The sequence below is a fragment of the Heteronotia binoei genome, chromosome 13, assembly GCF_032191835.1.
Source record: "Heteronotia binoei isolate CCM8104 ecotype False Entrance Well chromosome 13, APGP_CSIRO_Hbin_v1, whole genome shotgun sequence".
NCBI lineage: Eukaryota > Metazoa > Chordata > Lepidosauria > Squamata > Gekkonidae > Heteronotia > Heteronotia binoei.
Window position 1 is genome coordinate 18,617,175 of NC_083235.1, and position 22,075 is coordinate 18,639,249.

The following is a 22,075-nucleotide window of genomic DNA, read 5'->3' on the forward strand; positions in this document are numbered from 1 at the left end:
TCCTGTGAATTTAGGGGGAGGTATTTATGAGTCCCTTGGACTGCAAGAAGATCAAATCAGTCAGTCCTAAGGGAAATCAACCCAGACTGTTCCCTGGAAGGTCAGATGCTGAAGCTGAAGCTCAGATACTTTGGCCACCAAATGAGAAGGGAGCACTCACTGGAGAAGATCCTGATGCTGGGAAAGACAGAAGGCAAAAGAAGAAGGGGACGGCAAAAGATGGACAGAGTTACTGATGTAACAAACACGAAGTTGAGCAGACTTCGGAGGATGGTGGAAGACCTGGTGTGACTTTGTCCATGGGGTCACAAAGAGTTGGACTCGACTGTGAGACTGAACAACAACACAATTTGTGAGTTTCCTGCATTGTGCAGGGGGTTGGACTAGATGACCCCGGAGGTCCCTTCCAACTATGATTCTATGATTCTATTATATGGACCAATGCATTGCTTCATCTTTCTCTGTCCGCAAACATGCTTTGCAGTTGTCTCACAGCCTGGCTACATGATTTATTGTTGCTGGATCCATCTTTGGAGACTGTCAAGCAGACATGATCTTGATGTTCCTGGGTAAAAATTAGGATGCCAGCAACATTGGGGGATGGAGTGTTTGGATCAGGAAGCCCAGGGAGCTGGGGTTTAGCTTTCCCCTCCATGCTATTTTCTTGCCCTGTAGCCTCCAATGGGGGAAATAGTGGCTTTCCAGAGCCAGTTCAGGTCAGGCCAATGGATGGAGCACTCCCCACACTCTGTGATCCCAATCCAAATCAGGCTCTCACACATCCGGGAATTCAGTTTTCAGCACAGAACTCCCAGAGCTTGGCTAGTAAACATGGCAGATAGGGATGCCAACCTCCAGGAGGCACCTGAAGATTTCTTGCTATTACAATTTATTTCCAGACCACCAAGATCAGTTCCCCTGGAGAAAATGTCTGCTTTCGAGGGTGGACTCTATGAAATAATAATCTGTAGAGGCCCAGGCCTCATTTTGGGCAGGAGCTCACAGGAGCAGAGCTCCGGAACCTCTAAATTTTATTGTGGTCTTGCTTTCTTCTTAACCCCCCCCCCTTTAAAAAAATACTTGCTTCTGGGCTCCATTGTTCAACACACACACACCCCATGAGAATTTTACTGAACTTTAAGATTTGACAAACTTTCCAATATTTTTCCTCACACAAAAAAGGGGGAAACAATCAAAATATATAAAGCAGACAGATGGAAATCATCATGTCACTGTGGCCACATAGGAGAGAAAGTAATTTAAAAAGCATGATGGGAGTATGGTTTTTGTATGGCAGTTATAATTCAAGAAGCATTTGAAGGTAGATGCTGAGCTGATATAATTTGGTCCACCTTCCGGTGATGTCAGGGGTGTGTGGCATATGCAGGGAGTTGTGCTAATGAGCTCCAGCACCTCTTTTTCTATGAAATGACCCTGCTGAGGTCCCTCCCCTCCCAAAACCCCGCCCTCACCAGGCTCCAGCCTCAAAATCTCCAAATATTTCCCAACCCAGAGCTGGCAGCCCTATTAACCTGGGGGACGTGAAGACAATATTATTTCAGTCTTAGTCACTACTACTGGTGTTGGGTTTTTTGTTGGTTTTTTGCCTCAGGAAATTTTAACCAGTTCCTTTCTGTTAACTTGCTGCTAAAGACACAGCATCAGGCAATTCAAGAACAAAAGCTAAAACGAAAACTCCGTTTTGACAGCCCCTTCTCACTGTTTGAGGAAACTTCTTGTTCCGCCTGTGTGCTTTGAACTAGAATCCCCCCAGAAAGCTTGGTCAAACCTTCAGGTAGGAAACAGTTAATAAGACAGAGAGAAGTCGGAGGACTGGCTTGCCCTTATGTTAGGCAGAGACACTTAGGAAGCCTCTGATTTCATCACTCCTGCTAAAGGAATGTGGAAGATCCACAGTGCCTGACGCTGCTGTCTGTAACCAGAATGGCTCATCTGTCCGTTCTCCACAGACAGGCAGCACATACTGACATTTCAGAGTCTGGTATCCTTGGAGGGATTTGAACTGAGGGACGGGTGAACATTGACTGAACACGTCCGGATCTCCTGAGGTACAGTTTTCCACAGAAAGAAGGTGAAGACTGAATTCCCCAGGGCGATCGACAACAAACATGACAACTTGTCTCTCAAGACCTTATTTCTCAATCGAAGGCACACCTCAGCCCTAGCACTTTTGACGAATTTCCGTATTGAGGAAGGAGCTTTCAACTGCCTTCATTTGTCAAAGGTGCATCTGTGTGTGTGTGTGTTTGAAAAATGTGGGGTCTTCCACAGTATTGGATCTCCACCTGATACAATTGTCAAGGTGGACATATAATTTAGAAGGCTGTTGAACCCACTGTCGTTCTGACAGCTAATTCAGGACTCCTGTTTTTATACTGCTCCTGCGTGATATCTACTGAGGTCTGGTTCAAGCCATGAATGCAAGAGAGATGGGATTTCTTCAGAACCTAAGGAGAACATACTAGCCAAAGCCATGCTGAAGCCACGGCTACTTGGTGGGGAAATCATATTTGTGAAACTGTTGACTATTCTAGGAGGTCAAAGCAAAGTGAATGGTAGAGAATTTTCTAAGGTTGAAGGGTGGTGATTACGATTTGGGACTTGGGTGCTGGCTACCGGGGTCTGAACATGAACCAGGCTGGAGGCCACGATGGCTCCAATTGTGATGTCAGTCAGTCAGTCATGGGCAATGGATTCCTAGCCACTGATTCGGGCTTTCTGAGTGCCATTTGGGCTTCGGTGCAGAGTTCAGTCTCTGAGGAGGGCACTACTCACGTTAAACTTAGCCCTAACCAGCTCCTCCAAATCACCAAGTTCCTGAGGGACGTCGATGGAAAGTTCCGGAGTTTCCGGGAACTTTTTCAGCGAGATGGTAAGTACTTTCACTAAGCACTTCATTCACAGAAGCCAGAGAGCACTATGGTGCCACGGCAACCTGGCAAGGTGAGTTGTATTATATCAAAAAGCTGTTGACTTAGCCACTCAGTGAGTTTCCAGAAAATGAACAGTGATTTGGATTCAGAGTGGGGTGGAGACTTCCCCTGTTCAAGAGCACCACGGTAGCTGCTGGGCTGTACTAGCTCTCTAACAAAAACCAAGCACACATTATTTGCATCCCAGCACTTTGCTCCAAATGAGGAACAGAAATTGGTTTGATAATCTATTAATTTGAATTGATTGCCTGCCTGTCTTGATTCAGAAGAACCTGGGCAGGTAACTACACGTTATACCACACCCATCCCATTAAAACAAAGTGAAGTCTGGTAAAATGTAACTGTCACAACCAACACAGACTTAATTGCGGTTACAGTTGCCAACACTGGGCTGGGGAATTCCTGGAGATCAGGGCTTTTTTTGTAGCTGGAACTCCTTTGCATATTAGGCCACAATTCCATGATGCAGCCAATCCTCCAAGACCTTACAGGACTCTTAGTACAGGGTCTACTGTAACCTCTAGGAGGATTGGCTACATCAGAGGGGTGTGGCCTAATATGCAAATGAGTTTCTGCTGCCAAAAAAAGTCTACTGGAGATATGGGAGGGTAGAATCTTGGGAAGGCGGGCTTAGGGAAGAAGAGGGACCTCAGCTGGGTATAATGCCATAGAATCTACCCTCCAAAGCAGCCATTTTCTCCAGGGAATTTCTGCCATGTGGCCATCAGTTGTACTTCCAGGAGATCTCCAGGCTGAACTTGGAGATTGAAAACCCTAAGTGCACTTGTCCATTGAAATCATGAGTTTAAGCAGGCAGTTGATTGCAGCCAATTGACATGGTCTTCTAATGGCTGAGTCGTGACCTCCACAACTCAGGAAATATGACTCTGTCACCTGTTTGTTTTATGAAGTATTCATGCTCCAGGCACACCAATCATAATAAGCGAGAACAGGGGTCATTTTGTAGAAAAATAGGTGGTGGAGCTCATCCAGGGACTGTTATGCAGCTGCACATACTATTCAGTGGACAAGGAGGTGGAACTCTCAGAAAGGTTCAGGAGCTGTGCTCCCACTGAATCTGAGGCCTGAGTGAGAGAAAAGGTGGCAGGGTATAGCCCAGGTGTGGTCAAACTGTGGCTCGGGAGCCACATGTGGCTCTTTCACATATATTTCACATGACTCTCAAAGCCCACCCTCCCCATTGGCCACCTTGGAGAAGGCATTTGTTTCTTTAAATCATTTCTCCGAGCCAAGCCAGTCGGCAGCTTGAAGAATGCATTCAAAGTAAAAGTTTTTTCCACTTCCTCCTTCCTTCTTCCATCAATTTGCTTTCTTCCCACCTTCTTTCCCACCTACCTTCCTGTCTTGTGGCTCTCAAACCCTTGATGCTCATGTCTTGAAGTTCTCAAACATCTTATGTTTATTCTGTGCGGCAATTATGACTACAGCTCTCCAGAACCAAGAGTGCTGGCTGGAAAACAGATAGAGCTGTAGCCTGTAGCACAAGGTTCCAGACATAATTGTGGCTTGATAAAATCTTCAAAAGAAACATGGGTGTAATAAGCATCGTGTTGCCACTGTGCTCTACCTGAAGAGCTGTATGCTGCTCCTTTGAAGGACTTCATAAGAACATAAGAGAAGCCATGTTGGATCAGGCCAATGGCCCATCCAGTCCAACACTCTGTGTCACACAGTGGCCAAAAATTTATATATATATACACACTGTGGCTAATAGCCACTGATGGACCTCTGCTCTATATTTTTATCTAACCCCCTCTTGGAGCTGTATATGCTTGTAGCCGCCACCACCTCCTGTGGCAGTGAATTCCACATGTTAATCACCCTTTGGGTGAAGTACCTCCTTTTATCCGTTCTAACCTTACTGCTCAGCAATTTCATCGAATGCCCACGAGTTCTTGTATTGTGAGAAAGGGAGAAAAGTACTTCTTTCTCTACTTTCTCCATCATGTCACCCTGCAGTCGACATTTCTCCAAGCTAAAGAGCCCCAAGTGTTTTAACCTTTCTTCATAGGGAAAGTGTTCCAACCCTTTAATCATTCTAGTTGCCCTTTTCTGGACTTTTTCCAATGCTATAATATCCTTTTTTGAGGTGCGGTGACCAGAATTGCACACAGTATTCCAAATGAGACCACACCATCAATTTATACAGGGCATTATGATACTGGCTGATTTGTTTTCAGTTCCCTTCCTAATAATTCCCAGCATGGCGTTGGCCTTTTTTATTGCAATCGCACACTGTCTTGACATTTTCAGTGAGTTATCTACCACGACCCCAAGATCTCTCTCTTGGTCAGTCTCTGCCAGTTCACACCCCATCAACTTGTATTTGTAGCTGGGATTCTTGGCCTCCAAGGTAGCCTTCTCAGAAGTGCTACCTGTTCCACGTGCAGGGCAGGAGAGACAGGCACAAATTAGAAGTCTCAATGTGTGGATGAGACGATGGTGTAAGTTTGTTAGGCACTGGGATGCTTTCTGGAACAAGAAGGAGCTGTACAAAAGAGACAGTCTCCACTTGTCCCCAGATGGAACCAGGCTGCTGGCGCTTAAAATCAAAAAGGTGGCAGAGCAGTTTTTAAACTAAATTTTGGAGGAAAGCTGACAGGAGATGAAATGTCTCTGGTTCGGGAGGACTCATCTCAAAGAGATGAAGGGTTAGCTGTTACTTTTCTACCGGGTAATGGATCAGAGTTGTCCACTGTGATGGTGACAAACAGTATGGACTGTCTGCCAAAGTCTCGAGGCGGCAGGAGGAAGGTGGTGGGCCTAGCTTGCCTGGGAAATTATAGATGTTTGTATACAAATGCTAGAAGTGTTCGAAGTAAAATTGGTGAATTGGAATGTTTAGTGTTGGGAGAAAACAGACATTGTGGGAATTTCAGAAACTTGGTGGAATGAGGAGAATCAGTGGGACACGGTGATTCCTGGATATAAGTTATATCGGAAGGATAGGGAGGGAACGGTTGGAGGTGGGGTGGCTCTGTATTCAGAGAGGGTATACAGTCCAGTAAGACTGAGGTCAGAGAATTAGATTCCCTTCTAGAAATGCTTTGGGTTGAAACAGAGGGCCCAAAAGGAAATTTAACTATGGGAGTTTGTTATCGCCCACCAAATCAAAAGATAAAGGACAATTATAATATGATGGAAGGATTAAAGATAGCAGCTAAACATAAAAACTGTGTCGTAATAGGTGATTTTAACTACCCGCAGATTGATTGGGTCAATATGTGTTCTGGTCGAGAGAAAGAGATTGAGTTTCTTGATGCTCTCAATGACTGTGCTATGGAGCAGATGGTCTCAGAACCTACCAGGGGTGGGGCAATCCTGGATTTGGTCCTAAGTAATGCCCAAGACTTGGTGAGAGATGTAAAAGTGATCGCACCGCTTGGAAGCAGTGACCATAACGTTATTAATTTCACCATTTGTATAAATAGGGAGTTGCTCCAAAAGACCGGCACAACCACGTTTAACTTTAAAAGGGGTAAATGCTCTGAGATGAGGAGGCATGTGAAGAGGAAACTGAAAGGAAAGGTAAATAAGGTAAATACGGTTAAAACCCTTGGGGAAGCTTGGAGGCTTTTTAAAACTACAATCATAGAAGCTCAGATAAAATATATACCACAAGTTAGGAAAGGCACAAACAGGTATAAGAAAAGGCCTGCATGGTTAACAAACAAAGTAATGGAAGCTGTAAAAGGTAAGAAGGACTCCTTTAAGCGGTGGAAAACCAGTCCAAGTGAGATTAATAAAAGGGAACACAGGCTGTGGCAAATCAAATGCAAGACTGTGATCAGGCAGGCAAAAAGGGACTATGAGGAGCATATTGCAAAAAACATAAAGGCCAACAATAAAAATTTCTTCAAATATATTAGAAGCAGGAAACCAGCCAGGGAGTCAGTGGGGCCTTGGATGACCAAGGGGTCAAAGGATTACTGAAGGAGGATAGGGAAATGGCTGAGAAGCTGAATGCATTTTTGCCTCCGTCTTCACTGTGGAAGATGAGAAGTGTTTGCCTGCTCCAGAACCACTAATTTTGGAGGGTGTTGAAAGACCTGAGTCAGATTGAGGTGACAAAAGAGGAGGTCCTACAACTGATAGACGAATTAAAAACTAATAAGTCACCAGGTCCGGATGGCATACATCGAAGAGTTTTGAAAGAACTCAAAGTTGAACTTGTGGATCTTCTGACAAAAATCTGTAATCTTTCATTGAAATCTGCCTCCGTTCCTGAGGACTGGAAGGTAGCAAATGTCACCCCCATCTTTAAAAAGGGTTCCAGAGGAGATCTGGGAAATTACAGGCCAGTCAGTCTGACTTCAATACCGGGAAGGTTGGTAGAAAGCATTATCAAGGACAGAATGAGTAGGCACATTGATGGACACGGGTTATTGAGGAAGACTCAGCATGGGTTCTGTAAGGGAAGATCTTGCCTCACTAACCTGTTACATTTCTTTGAGGGGGTGAACAAACATGTGGACAAAGGAGACCCAATAGATGTTGTTTACCTTGACTTCCAGAAAGCTTTTGATAAAGTTCCTCATCAAAGGCTCCTTAGAAAGCTCGAGAGTCATGGAGTAAAAGGACAGGTCCTCTTGTGGATCAAAAACTGGCTGAGTAATAGGAAGCAGAGAGTGAGTATAAATGGGCAGTCTTCACAGTGGAGGACGGTAAGCAGTGGGGTGCTGCAGGGCTCGGTACTGGGTCCCATGCTCTTTAACTTGTTCATAAATGATTTGGAGTTGGGAGTGAGCAGTGAAATGGCCAAGTTTGCAGATGACACTAAATTGTTCAGGATGGTGAGAACCAGAGAGGATTGTGAGGCACATCCTCGGTTTTATGACCCCGGCCCTGCTGTTTGTTTGTTTGTTTGTTTCAAATATTTAACATGAACGCAAGGTTAGGATTCACTCATAACAGTTACAGAAACCATTGCTAGTCCACAAAGCCTATGCTGGAATAAAACGATACCTGTCTTTAAAATGCCACATATATTTTTTAAAAATGAAATTTTCTATTTTAGCAAAATTATGAATGATAATTTAGGAATACATGTCCAACTTTCTCTTTTAAAGGGAAATGTGTACGGTGGACCATATTCCACTCCCAAATGCTTCTTTTGATGAAGATCAAAGAGAAGGGTTTTGTGAATTCCACGTTTGGAGGACAGAAACATGGATTTCCTTTATGCCTCTGAAAAGAATATGAGATATGGTCACCAGGTGGCGCTCTTTTGTTGTTGTTCAGTCGCAGTCGATTCCGACTTTGCGACTCTATGGACCAAGTCACGCCAGGCCCTCTTGTCTCCCACCATCCTCCGAAGTCCGCTCAATTTGTGTTAGTTATATCAGTAATACTGTCCAGCCATCTCATCTTTTGCTGTCTCCTTCTTCTGTTGCCTTCTGTCTTTCCCAGCATCAGGATCTTCTCCAGGGAGTGCTCCCTTCTCATTGGGTGGCCAAAGTATTTGAGCTTCAGCTTCAGCATCTGACCTTCCAGGGAACAGTCTGGGTTGATTTCCCTTAGGACTGACTGATTGGATCTTCTTGCAGTCCAAGGGACTCTCAAGAGTCTTCTCCAGCAGCACAGCTCAAAAGCATCTATTCTTCTGCACTCAGCCTTCTTTATGGTCCAACTCTCACAGCCACAAATAAGTAAATTTGCTCCTGGTGGTTTGCTGAGACAATTTACAGCCTTTTTTGCATTAAGCTGCATTTCCAAAACTAATGCAATGATCCACCCAAACTTGGTGGCACAGAGCAGTGGCAAGCATACCACTGGTCAGACACAGAAGATGGGATGTAGGGTTTCCATTACAATTCCCTCTCCCCCAATTCCAATAATACTACAGCAATTTTTTATATTATTTCTGTGCCTTACAGTTACCGTAGCAGTAAAATTTATACCCACCTGTATTATTAGAATTTTCAACGACTGCTGGAGGTCTTGTTTGCGCTTGTGTTTGAAAGCCGTAGCAATAGAACTGACTCCCAACAGAACTGTTGCAATGTTTATGTCCTACCGTAAATGATAAAATATAATAACAGAATGCCTGTAAACATGTAAGTGTCCATCTTGAAACAAGTTTCAGGTGGGGAGCTGTGCCAGCCTACAGTAGGACAAGATGTGAATCCAGTAGTACCTTAAAGGCCAACAAAATCTTCCAGGGTATAAGCTTTTGTGAGTCAAAGATTACTTTGTCACGAGGCCTTTTTTTTTTTTAGCTGGAACACACAGGAATGCAGTTCCAGCTGGGTGTGTATGCAAATGAGTTCCTGCTGGGCTTTCTCTACAAAAAAAGGCCCTGATTTGTCATAGTGACAACTATAAAAAATATCTGATGGATGTTTTGATTCATGAAAACTTATAGCCTTCCAAAAAAAAAAAGTAGTCATAAGGACATAAGAACATAAGAGAAGCCATGTTGGATCAGGCCAATGGCCCATCCAGTCCAACACTCTGTGTCATACAGTGGCCAATGTATGTGTGTGTGTATATATACACACACACATACATTTACACATACACACACACTGTGGCTGATAGCCACTGATGGACCTCTGCTCCATATTTTTATCCAATCCCCTTTTGAAGCTGGCTATGCTTGTAGCCGCCACCACCTCCTGTGGCAGTGAATTCCACATGTTAATCACCCTTTGGGTGCAGAAGTACTTCCTTTTATCCGTTCTAACCTGACAGCTCAGCGATTTCATTGAATGCCCACGAGTGCTTGCACAGGAGACTACCTTTACTTTTTATCCATCCCTAGTCACCCTCCTTCTCTACTTTTCAGTTCTTGGCAAAAAAAAAAGGGGGGGCGGGGTTGGGAACCATCATTTGCCAACATAACAAATCATTCTGGACGCAGACAATTTTGTGCTGAGGAGACAATCACCACTCAGTTAATGTTTTGCAGATGATGTGACAGAAACAATGAGTAGACAAGAATTGATCCAGCTCTGAGGGAATCTGATTATGAGAGTATGTTGATCAGAGCCCACAGAGTGTGTTAATCCTTTTCCGTAGGCATTCTCTCTCCAACAGAAATGCCAGACTATCTATCTGAGCCAACTCTTCCAAAGTATAGATCCAGGTGGGCGGCCATGCTGGTCTGAAGCAACAGAACAAAGTCGGAGTCCAGTAGCACCTTTAAGACCAGCGAAGCATTATTCAGAATGGAAGCTTTTGTGTTCTAAAAGAAGGGCATTCATGCTTGTGCACCTGAAAACCCCACCTTCAGCAGCGATGTGAGGAAGACTTAATGGAATCCCCAATTTAGATAGACTCTGTAATTGTGGCAACCACAAAATCGATTCTGTGGATCATATTTTTTGACTGCCCCAAATTCTCAGATATTTGAGCTGGGTTGATCTACCCATTATTTAAACAGGAGGACTTTGGGCGTTTTCGCACTGACCTTAATCGGCAGCGACGCCCCTCTTCACCGTGCAGGATCTGCACGGATTTCGCACCAATTGCCGCGGAGCACCCGGAAGAGCAGCAAAGTCACGCGGCTTTTGCGGCGCAAATGGAAACCGCCAAAAAACAGTTTCCGTTTGCGCCGCAAAAGCCGCGGGACTTTGCGGCTCTTCCGGGTGCTCCGCGGCAATTGGTGCGAAATCCACGCAGATCCTGCGCGGTGAAGAGGGGCGTCGCTGCCGATTAAGGTCAGTGCGAAAACGCCCTTTGTCTCTTTAGAAGTTGATCGCTCAGAGATAAAGACAAACAAACCACTTTATGTGTGGCAAAATTTCCAGCAGCTGTTGTAAAGTTTCACGATAACGTTTGTAGTAGTAACTTTTAGGCTCTCCTTTTGTGGGATGAGGGTCTGCTGTTTATGACTCTGGCTGTGAAAAGAGTGAATAAGATCAAGAACAACTATAGGTTCCCTGAGCTGGATGGCTGTAGTGTCGTGTGCACCACGCGGCCCCGTAGTAAAGGGCGACCAGGGGAAGTCCCTTGGTCACCCAGCGCAGCACAGGAAAGACTCCGCCTATCAAGATCAGCGGCGGGAACTTTGACTGGCCAGGATTGGGCTGGCCAGCTGGGGGGCTGTTCCGGGATAAATGTATATAAAGCGGGTCCCGGCCCGCGTGTTCCATTTCCGTAATGTACCATCTAATAAAGCATGTTGCCTTCGACACGTCTCGTCTCTGAGTACATTACAATGGCCCAGGCAAGCCAGATCTCATCAGATCTCGGAAGCTAACCAGGGCCAACTCTGGCAAGTACTTAGATGGGAAACCTCCTTGGAATACCAGCAGTCAGAAGGCGGTGCAGGCTTTATTCAGCCACCTCTCTGAATATCCTCCATGCCCCAGTAGGGGTTAGTCACTAGATGTTGCCATGACCTTCAGGTGCACACACATGTGCATGCGCAAACATGCACATAAAAATACCAAAAGAACATCCTATGGACCTTAGACTATGGGCAGGATTTATGCTGAGGAGAAACCGTATAAGCATACCACTGTACCTTAACTGCTGGATGCTTATCCTAGATTTGTATAAGTGGCTATTATTTTTAATGGACTGTGTTATGTTCTTATTTTTTATTATTTATCAGACCTCTGTATTTATTCCTGATTGTAAATTAAAAAGGTAAAGGTAGTCCCCTGTGCAAGCACCAGTTGTGCAAGCACCAGTCGTTTCTGACTCTGAGGTGATGTTGCTTTCAAAACGTTTTCACGGCAGACTTTTTACGGGGTGGTTTGCCATTGCCTTCCCCAGTCGTCTACACTTTGCCCCCAGCAAGCTGGGTACTCATTTTACCAACCTTGGGAGGATGGAAGGCTGAGTTAACCTCGAGCCAGCTACCTGAACCCAGTTTTCACCGGGATTGAACTCAGGTCGTGAGCAGAGCTTAGGACTGCAGTATTGCAGCTTTACCACTCTGCCGGTGCCTTTATGCCAATAAAGGTATGAATTGAATTGAATTGGCTAGGGACAAAAAGACAACTTGGGTTGCAACACACATTGTTGCATGTTGCACTACCATTTTACTAGGGCAATCATTTGCAACTGGATTTTCTCATGTGAACAGCCACAAATGATAGGGTTGCCAGGTCCCCACCACCACCTCTGGGAGGGGATCCAGGGGAAGGTTGAGAGACTTCTGGGGGTTTGGAGATGGAGCCTGAGGAGGACAGGGACCTAAGTCGGGTACAGTGCCACACAGTCCACCCTCCTAAGCATCCATTTTGTCCGGTCTAGTCTGGAGATGAGCTGTAATTCCAGAGGATCCCTAGGTACCACCTGGAGGCTGGCATCCCTAAACTGTTATAATGTAGCATTGCCATCTTCTAGGTGGCCCACAGAGATCTCCGAGAATTACATCTCATCTCCAGACTACGGAGTTCAATCCCCCTGGAGGAAAGGGATGCTTTGGAGGGTGGACTTCATGGCATGATACCCTGTTGAGGGCCCTTCCCTTCTGAAATACCAGTCTCCAGGCTGTACCCTGAATCTCCAGGAATTTCCCAACCTGGATCTGGTAATCCTACTTTATAGGGTGTGTGTTAGGGTTGTCAAGTCCCCTGCGTTCCCCAGGGGAGAACTTTTGTGCATGCGCTTTGCTCGTGCGCGACTCAATGATGTCACCTGGAAGTGACATCATCGTGCTGGCGATATTGCTCACAGCCGCTCTAGGCGTTTCCAGGAAAACTCTATGGTTTTCCCAGACGCTCTAGCCATTTGGGAGGGGGAAACTCTATGGTACCGATTGTACCATAGAGTTTTCCCTCCCAAGTGGCTAGAGCATCTGGGAAAACCATAGCGTTTTCTTGGAAACGCCTACAGTGGCTGGCGTGTGCCGGCGCAATGATGTCACTTCTGGGGGGCGTCATCACAATGACAACATCGGGGGAGGTTCCCCCCACCTGCTCAAAGTGGGCTGGTGGGTTCAGAACCTCCTGGGTGGGGCAACCCCTGCCTGGACCGGGGGCTTGGCAGCCCTAGTGTGTATCTACAGTCTGAGTTTTTTAAATCTGTAAAAGGCAACTGTGTGTGCCTAATGTCCGTCTGCCACATGCCAGCTTGGACATCTTATTGCCTGTAATTTTCTTTATAGGTGGTGTACATTCCCGCCCTGTCGAAGTTAAGCTGGCTAACCTGCTCCAAGCCATCTCATCCTTTCTGAGCAAATACCCAGCCCTGAACTGTAGAGGCATCCAGCCAGCCACGGCTACCCTCATTTCCTGTGTGAACGGTAAGTGCCTAACCACAAGAACTGGCAAGCTGCCCTGAACAAAAATTTTAAATCCTTTCCAGAGAATGGTGTGACTCTCTGCAATAGAAATACAGAAGTAGATATCAAACTAGGATCTGGCAGACCTGGGTTCAAATCTCACCTCTGCCCTGGAAAGTTGCTGGTTAGTTGCCATCCTCCAGGGCCTGATGGAGGGTTTTTGCATGTTGGAAAATATATTTTGGAAGGCTGCATCTGGCAAGCTTTTTTGTTGTGGGCTAGAAAATGCAGAAGTGGAGACGGGACCGTCTTCCTCTTTGTGACTCAGTCCTTTTGCCACAGTTTGCGACTTTCCTATTGACAGAGCGACTCGCATTCAGGGCCCAGTCCTGCAAAGGCGCAATGTAGATTTAATTTGCTGTAGAAAATCCAAATTGAAACTCTTTCATTGAATCCCAAGGGGCTATTTTATTTTATTGTGCTGATATATTTGTAGAGTCTGTGGCAATGAGTGCAGCTGCACCCACGGGGGTGGGGGGTGGATTCTCGGCTTTGTTTACCCACCGCTGCAGATACAGAGGCATGTGCATTGTCAACAGAGCTTCCACAAACGTGGATGTTTCCAGTACACTTTGATTGTTCCCTTACAACAGGGGTGGCCAAACTGAAGCTCAGGAGTCACTTGTGGCTCTTTTGCGTGGCTCTCTAAGCCCCACTGCCTTGTCGGCTGGCTTGGAGAATGCATTGCAAGTTAAAGTTGCTTTCTTTCCACCTCTCCCTCCCTCCTTCCTGTCCTCCATCTATTTGCCTGCCTTCCTTCCTTCCTTCCTTCCTTCCTTCCTTCCTTCCTTCCTTCCTTCCTTCCTTCCTTCCTTCCTTCCTGTCTGGCAGCTATCAAACATCTGATGTTTGTTCTATGTGGCTCTCACATTAAGCAAGTTTGGCAGCCCCTGCCGGACACTGTGCTTTGCAGTGACTTTGCATTGGCTCTTGGGGGCATGGTTGCCACAGCTACTGTAGTGACTCAGTCCCCACACCTACAGCATAGCTATGGGAAAGCATAGATAGGGAAGCCAGGGAGGGCACATCGTGCCCTTGTGAGTTGGAAATCCCCCCCCCACATGTGCTAGATAGCGCTACATGGCTATAGCTTCAGTCCTGGGTTCGAATCCACACAAAGCTTACTTTCTCTGAGCCCTTCTCTCAAGGTTGTCGTGAGGATAAAATGAAGACAGGGAGGTCTGTGCTCTGAGCTCTTTGGAAGAATGAAAATGAAATGGCTATGGTTCAGCACAGGGGTCGTTTTGTAGAAAAATAGGTGGCAGAGCTCATTAGCATAACTCATTAACATATGCTGCCCCCCACCAGCCAAAAGCAACCCGACACAAGAAAGGAGAGCCCCCGGCAAGCGAGGCCTGCTTGGGCTGGCTAGAGATCCAGCCAGCCCAAGCAGGCCTTGCTCTCCTGCCCTCCCATCCCCAGTCAAAAGGCCGGAAGTGGAGAAAGGGTGGTGCGGGCTTCTCCAGGGGTTAATGAGGGCTGCTGGGGGTGTGGCAAAGCCCCTGGTGACTGGCTGGCCGCCCGCTCTCCTAATCCAGGGATTGTTATGCAGCTGCGCCTGCTATTCAATGGACAAGGTAGGTGGGGAGGAGGAGGGTGAACCCTCAGAAAGGTTCAGGAGCTGTGCTCCTGTGAGCTCCTGCTGAATCTGATGCCTGGCTCAGCATAATTCTAGCTAGTATGAGTACACAGATAGGGATGAAATCACTGGTGTAGGTGAAGTCCCATTCGCATCAGCTGTTAATATTTGCCAAGGATGGTCCCTTTCAGGGCTTTTTTTTAAAGCAGGAATTCCTTTGCATATTAGGCCACACACCCCTGATGTAGCCAATCCTCCAAGAGCTTGCAGGGCCCTTAGTGCAGGGCCTATTGTAAGCTCTTGGAGGATTGGCTACATCAGGGGTATGTGGCCTAATATGCAAAGGAGTTCCTGCTGCAAAAAAAAGCTCTGGTCCCTTTTGACTGGCTCCTGTTCCCTTTTGAATTACTATCCTCATTGACTTTAGGGATTTTTTGGAGCTTACCTTTCCCACAATACTGTTGTTGTGAGTCATTCACATCTCTGTTGTGGAGGTTTCAGCTTTCTGGGTTCGTTGGATGTTAATGCTCTGTGAGGGTGTGGACACATCTCTGGTGTTCTATGCGTGCTGGTGCATGTTCAGGGAAATACAGTGCCATGCTTTCCTTCGCCTCCATGATGGCTTCTCCCGAGAATAAATATCATGGGATGGTGTTGGAGTTGCAGTTCGCCAATATCAGAAGTACAATCAGATCATAGAATCATGGAATCATAGCATTTGAAGGGTCCTCTAGGATCAACTAGTCCAACCCCCTGCACAATGCAGGAAACTCACAAAGACCTCCCCCTAAATTCACAGGATCTTCATTGCTGTCAGATGGCCATCTAGCCTCTGTTGAAAAACCTCCAAGGAAGGAGAGCCCACCACCTTCCGAGGAAGCCTGTTCCACTGAGGAACTGCTCTAACGGTCAGGAAGTTCTTCCTAATGTTGAGCCGGAAACTCTTTTGATTTAATTTCAACCCATTGGTTCTGGTCCTACCTTCCGGGGCCACAGAAAACAATTCCACACCCTCCTCTCTATGACAGCCCTTCAGGTACTTGAAGATGGTGATCCTATCACCTCTCAGCCGCCTCCTCTCCAGGCTAAATCATTAGAAAAAAGTAGGAGTCTGCTTTCACCTTAAAGACTAATAAAATGTGAGGCAGGGTATGAGCTTTCATGAGTTACTGCTCACTTCTTCAGATACCATTAGGGTTGCCACGTCCAATTCAAGAAATATCTGGGGACTTTGGGGGTGGAGCCTGGAGACATTGGGGGTGGATCCAGGAGCAAGGGTGTAACAAGCACATTTGAACTCCAAAGGGAGTTCTGGCCATCACATTTAAAGGGACTGCACACCTTTTAAATGCCTTCCCTCCACTGGAAATAATGAAGGATAGGGGCACCTTCTTTGGGGGCTCATAGAATTGGACCCCCCCCCCAGTCCAATCTTTTTGAAACTTGGAGGGTGTTTTGTGGAGAGGCACCAAGTACTATGCTGAAAATTTAGTGCCTCTGTCTCAAAAACAGCGCCCCGCCCCCGCAGAGCTCCAGATATCCACAGATCAATTTTCCATTATACCCTATGGTAATCAGTCTCCATAGGGCAGGGGTGTCAAACTCATTTGTTATGAGGACTGAATCTGACATAAATGAGACCTTGTCGGGCCGAGCCATGTTGGGTTGGGTTGGGCATGTTTGCACCTATTTATGATTAGGTAGCAGCAGAGATTTTTTGACAGAAAAAGCCCAGCAGGAACCTATTTGCATATTAGGCCACACCCCCTGGCATCACCATTGTTTCGCGTGGGGCTTTTTTGGAGAAAAAGCCCAGCAGGAATTAATTTACATATTAGCCCCCCCCCCCCGACACCAAGCCAGCCGGAACTGCGTTCCTGTGCGTTCCTGCTCAAAAAAAAAAGCCCTGGGTAGCAGAGATATAAACTTTATAAAGGACACAGACAAGCACAAAGATTTTTTTTTAAACCCTTAAAACATCCTTAAAATATTAGCACTTGGTCTTAAAGGTGCTTTCTTTGTTTTTCTCCCCTGGGGCCCAGGGAACTGGGCAAAAGAAGCTCTCACTCTTTCCTTTCTTCCCCAGGGGTCTGGGAGGGAGAGGATCCTCAGCCAATAGAATGAAGAGAGGCTTGGCTCGGTAGCTCTGCTTTGCCTGGCAAAGCTAGCTCTCCCTCCCCCCCCCTTCCTCCCCAAGGGAGGAGCCTCAGGCAATGGTTTTGCTCTGAAGCTCCTGTGCTATTGAGCAAGCCTAGCAAAGCAAGCTGTGATGCAGAAGGAAGCAAGAGAGAGAGGGAGAAGGAAGCAGATGACAGCTTGTTGCTCGGGGGCCTGATAGGAGCCTTCTGGGGGCCTGATTCAACCCCCAGGCCACATGTTTGAGACCCCTGCCATAGGGAATAATGGAGTGCCCAGCAGATATTTCCCTCCCTCTGATGATCCTGAAGTGGGGGGAGGGCCTCCAAACCGGAGGATCCCCTGCCCCCAACTGGGGATTGGCAACCCTAGGTCACTACGACTTCCAAGTGGGTGTGCGTGCACACGCACATACAGACGTCCACACATATTAAAAAAACCTAAACAAAAATGGAAGCCAGGGCCCTCAGTTTGGAAGACCTGAGCAAGGCTATTAACAATAGGACATTCTGGAGGTCACTGATTCACAAGGTCACCATAAGTCAAAAGTGACTTGACAGCACATAACACACACAATAATTTTTGGGGGGGGGGGGGGTTAAAGGGAGGGATGGTTAAGATCAGCTTACTGGGCACACCCTTTTTTCCAGGCCAGCAAAGGACAGACTCTTGCAGAGTAAATGAATGCAACAGAGGATGAAGAGCCTTCAGCGGGGTGTGTAATTGTGGCTGCCAACGAACCTTGGTGTGCAAACAAGATATATTATATGCATTTAAAACTGGCCATTTCACGTGTAAGAACCAAATCCATGTCATACCTTTTACCAGGACCAGCCAGGGTAACACAAAGTGCAGGCTTTCGAGCTCAGCAGAACTCTTCACCGGCCTGAATGTTACAAAAAATTTAAAAAGAGAAAAAAGCGGGGGGGGGGGGCAAATTTTGCAGATCATGGCCTGATCTTACACTCACTTTTTGTGAGACTAAGGTTGCCAGCTTCAAGTTGGGAAGCACTTGAGGGTGGAGCCTGAGGACAGCAGAGTTTGGGAAGAGGAGGGACTTCGATGAGGTCTCATGAGATAGAGCAGGGGTGGCCAACTGTAGCTCTCCAGATGTTTTTTGCCTACAACTCCCACCAACCCCAGCCATTGGCCATGCTGGCTGGGGCTGATCAGAGTTGTAGGCAAAAACATCTGGAGAGCTACCGTTGACCCCCCCCCCCCGCCATAGAACCCACCTTTAAAAGCAGCCATTTTCTCTGAGAGCCCGCACATTTTCTCTATAACCTGGAGTTTTACAGGGCTTTTTTTGTAGCAGGAATGCCTTTGCATATTAGTCCACACATACCTGATGTAGCCAATCCTCCAAGAGCTTACAGAGCTTTTAGTACAGGGCCTACTGTAAGCTCCAGGAGGATTGGCTGCATCAGGAGTGTGTGACCTAATATGCAAAGGAGCTCCTGCTACAAAAAAAAAAAAAGCCCTCCCAGAAGATCTCCAGCTGTCACTTGGAGGTCTGCTGCAATCCTATGTGCAATGCAAATGGACAATTAGCTTAACTTTATTGTGAAAGACTAAAAGGATATGACCTTTTAGGGGTTGACTTGCTCAATTCCAGGGGCGTAGCCGTGTTAGCAAATAAATAAATAAAACAGGCAAGCGGCAGCACCTTACAAACAAGCGACTGATTATGGCATGAGTTTTTGTGAGCCAGAGCTCACTTCTTCAGATGTGTGGTCCTTTGTTCCTTACCAAGGCTAATAGAAATGGAATAAATTGTTGCAAAGTAAACAAATCCCTGGGCTTTTTAAAAACAGGAACGCACAGGAACGCAGTTCCGGCTGGCTCGCTGTCAGGGGGTGTGGCCTAATATGCAAATGAGTTCCTGCTGGGCTTTCTCCACACACATACACGCCCCCCCCAAAAAAAGCCCTGGCAAATATATTGTTTTGTTCATTAGAGTGATGTTTCACTGAATTTTGTTTCATGTTCTGAAATCTGCTTCGAGTTTCCGTGAGATAGTCAGGCTGTAAGAGGGACCTCAGTGAGCTATGATGCCACAGAGCCCGGCCTTCAAAGCATCCATTTTCTCCAGGAGACAAGTTTCAGGGCCGGCGCTAGGCTTTCTGGCGCCCTAGGTGAGTCACCCACTAGTGCCCCCCTCATTATTAAAAAAAAAAACTGTGGGGAAAATGAAGAGTGCCAAACGTGAAAAATTTCACATTTCAATTTACTAATTTTTAATTTTAATTTTTTTTAAAAAAATGTGAGAATAAGTGCTTGCCAGCCAAGCCAGGAAGGAGGGTGGCGGGAGAGGATGAGGTGGGAGCCCAAGTTGCACATGGAAGGAGGGGGGAGGCTTGGCTTTGCTGAGAGCAGCTCGGTGATGGGAGAGGACGAGGCAGCAGTGGTCAGGAGCCAGAGTCACGAGTCGGGGAGGGGAGGGGGCACCCAGTGGGTGCCTACTTTGCCTACTCTTGTGTGCTGGCCCTGGCTGTAATTCCAGGAGATCCCCAGGTCCCCATGTAGCACCAAAAGGCTTGGGTGGGGTGGGGATGGGGGTTTAAAAAGACATGGAAGTGGCTACCAGAGGCGTCACTAGGGTGGGTTGCACCCTGGGGTGTAACTGATTCAAGTCACCCCCCCCCATTGGGCATCACCCCTTTTGGAGGGCTGCGTCACCCCCTCCGCACACAACCCCGCCCACTTCACATGGCCCCTCCCTCATCCACCCTCTGGTCACATGACCAGCCCCCTCTGGTCACGTGACCAGCCCCCGTAATCCAACCCCGTTGGAGTTTTGGAAGCCCACCCCCCCCCCCCATGCACAGAAAGCAAGCAACTCAGCAACACGGCACCGGTTTGGGAAGCCCCTCCGCCCCCCCACAGAAAACAGGCAGGACTCACTCAGCAGAGGCACTGTTGGAGTTTTGGAAGCCCAGCTCCCCCCCTCCATGCACAGAAAGCAAGCAACTCGGCGGCAGCGTGAGCTGGGAAGCTCAGCCAGCCCGCCCACTCACCCCCGCTGAACAGAATGCTGATCCCCTTGTGGTAGAGGCGGCAGCGCGGCCCCGGTTTCAGAATCCCGGCCAGCCCACACAGCAGCAGCGTTCTAGTTCCAGGGCCAGCCCCTTCCTGTTGGGGGGGGTCAAGGGTCAGTGCCTGGGGCCAATGAGAATGCTCTGGGGGAGGGCCGATGGCCCCCTTGGCCCCGCCCTAGTGACGCCGCTGGTGGCTACATATCAATATAGCAATTGCTGCTCATTTGAAAAGTCCACTGGTGGCACAAAAGGGAAAAGGGCATCCATTTAGTAATAGCCAGACATTTGTTTACAAATATACAACATACAAATCCCAAATATAGAGTATGGACTATGCTGGGTCGATCCAGAATATTGCTTCAAATCTTCCTCAAGTCCAAGGATGAATAGGTTGAATCCAAAATACTTATAGTCCTGTTTGTTTCTGTCACTTTAAAGTGGGACCAAACCAGACTCCAAGGAGCTTATAATCTTAGTAATTGTTATCACTTTTGGAAAGGGGCCAAACTAGACTCCAAGGAACATGCAGTCTTATTTGCAAGAACTTGTGTTTATGTGGGAATCACTGCAAACATTCACCTGCAGCTAAGGTAAAAGGCTAAGGTAAGGGAAACGCAGGGAGAATAACCACGTGCAAGTTTGCTCCATAGCGGTATTGAGAGCCTCACAGAGAATCTCCCAGAATTACAGCTCATCTGCAGGCTACAAAGATCTCGGGCTGCCAAGTCCCCAGGCTGGGCAGGGGTTCTCCCACCCTGCAGGTTCCCAACGCACCAGCCCACATTGGGCCAGTGGGGGAACCTCCCCTAATGTCGCTGGCATAATGATGTCACTTGCAGATGACATCATCGTGCCAGTGACGTCGCACACGGCTGCTCTAGGCATTTCTGGGACACTCTAGCAATTTGGGAGGGCAAAACTCTATGGTACCTTTTGTACCATAGAGTTTTGCCTCCCAAATTGCTAGAGCAGTTTTCCCGGACACTCTAGAAATTTGGGAGGGCAAAACTCTGTGGTACCTATTGTACTTTAGAGTTTTCCTTCCCAAATTGCTAGAGCATCCAGGAAAACCATAGAGTTTCCTGGAAATGCCTAGAGCTGCCACATGTGACATCGCTGGTGTGATGATGTCACTTCTGGGTGATGTCATTGTGTCGTGCACGTGAAAGTCCCCCACCAGAGGACACAGGGGCTTGGCAACCCTACAAAAATCAGTTACCCTGGAGAAAATGGATGCCTCAGAGGGGGGACTCAGTGGCATTGTAGCCCACAGAAATCTCTGTTCTCCCCAGGCTCCATCCCCAAATCTCCTAAAGTTTCTCAACCCTTCTCCCCCCTCCTCCACCGGTGGCCAGGGAGGTACCTGCAGGGCTGACCCTAGACTATCTGGCACCCTAGGCAGGGCTAAATTGTGGTGCCCCCCCACTGATAACATCACTGAGTCATATGGGGGTGTCCAGTTTGGCACCCCCAGAAGGTCAGTGCCCTAGGCAATTGCTTTGTTTGGCTAGTGGCACAGCCGGCCTTGGATACCTGACAATCCTAGAGTAAACACAGGGTAGAGCAGGGTTTACTGCTATGCGTGCTGTTGAGGGGTTAATTGCCAAGAATGTTGGACAAAGTGGAACTTGCTTGAGCAAGGCACTTCCTCTGTTCTTAAGCAAGAACGCCTGGTCAGGATCCCTGCATGCAAATTCTTTCGGCCTTCACAGATCCTGAGTTCGCACTCTTGCAAACTCAAGTAGACCACAGGCAATTCCAGTCTTAAAAACAGGCAGATCAACTCCTTGCAGAACTGAACTCGGCTCCTCTAGTATGGTGGCAGAGTTAGAACATCACAGGAGGACCTGGGAGACCTGGATTCAAATTGCCAGTCCGACAGGAGTTGCCAGCTTCCAGGTGGTGGCTGGAGATCTCCCAGAATGACAGCTGGTCTCCAGACAACAGAGATCAGTCCCTCCTGAAGAAAATGGCCGCTTTGGAAGGTGGACTGTATGGCATTTTCTACAAAAAAACCCAAAGGGAATATTTGCATATTAGGCCACACCCCCTGACATCATCATTGTTTCCCGCAGGACATTTTATAGAAAAAGCCCATCAGGAACTC

General features: G+C 47.3%; 1 protein-coding gene across 1 annotated transcript in view; it reads left to right on the forward strand.

Annotated features, from left to right (window-relative positions):
• The first annotated feature begins 2,539 nt into the window (after positions 1 to 2,539).
• GMIP (GEM interacting protein) overlaps positions 2,540 to 22,075 on the forward strand; it is a 104,017-nt gene continuing 84,481 nt past the window's right edge. Inside the window, exons 1-2 of the mRNA XM_060253428.1 lie at positions 2,540 to 2,893; positions 13,039 to 13,176. Of these exons, the coding sequence (XP_060109411.1) occupies positions 2,650 to 2,893; positions 13,039 to 13,176 (382 nt within the window). The 5' untranslated portion in view covers positions 2,540 to 2,649. The remainder of the gene's footprint in view (positions 2,894 to 13,038; positions 13,177 to 22,075) is intronic.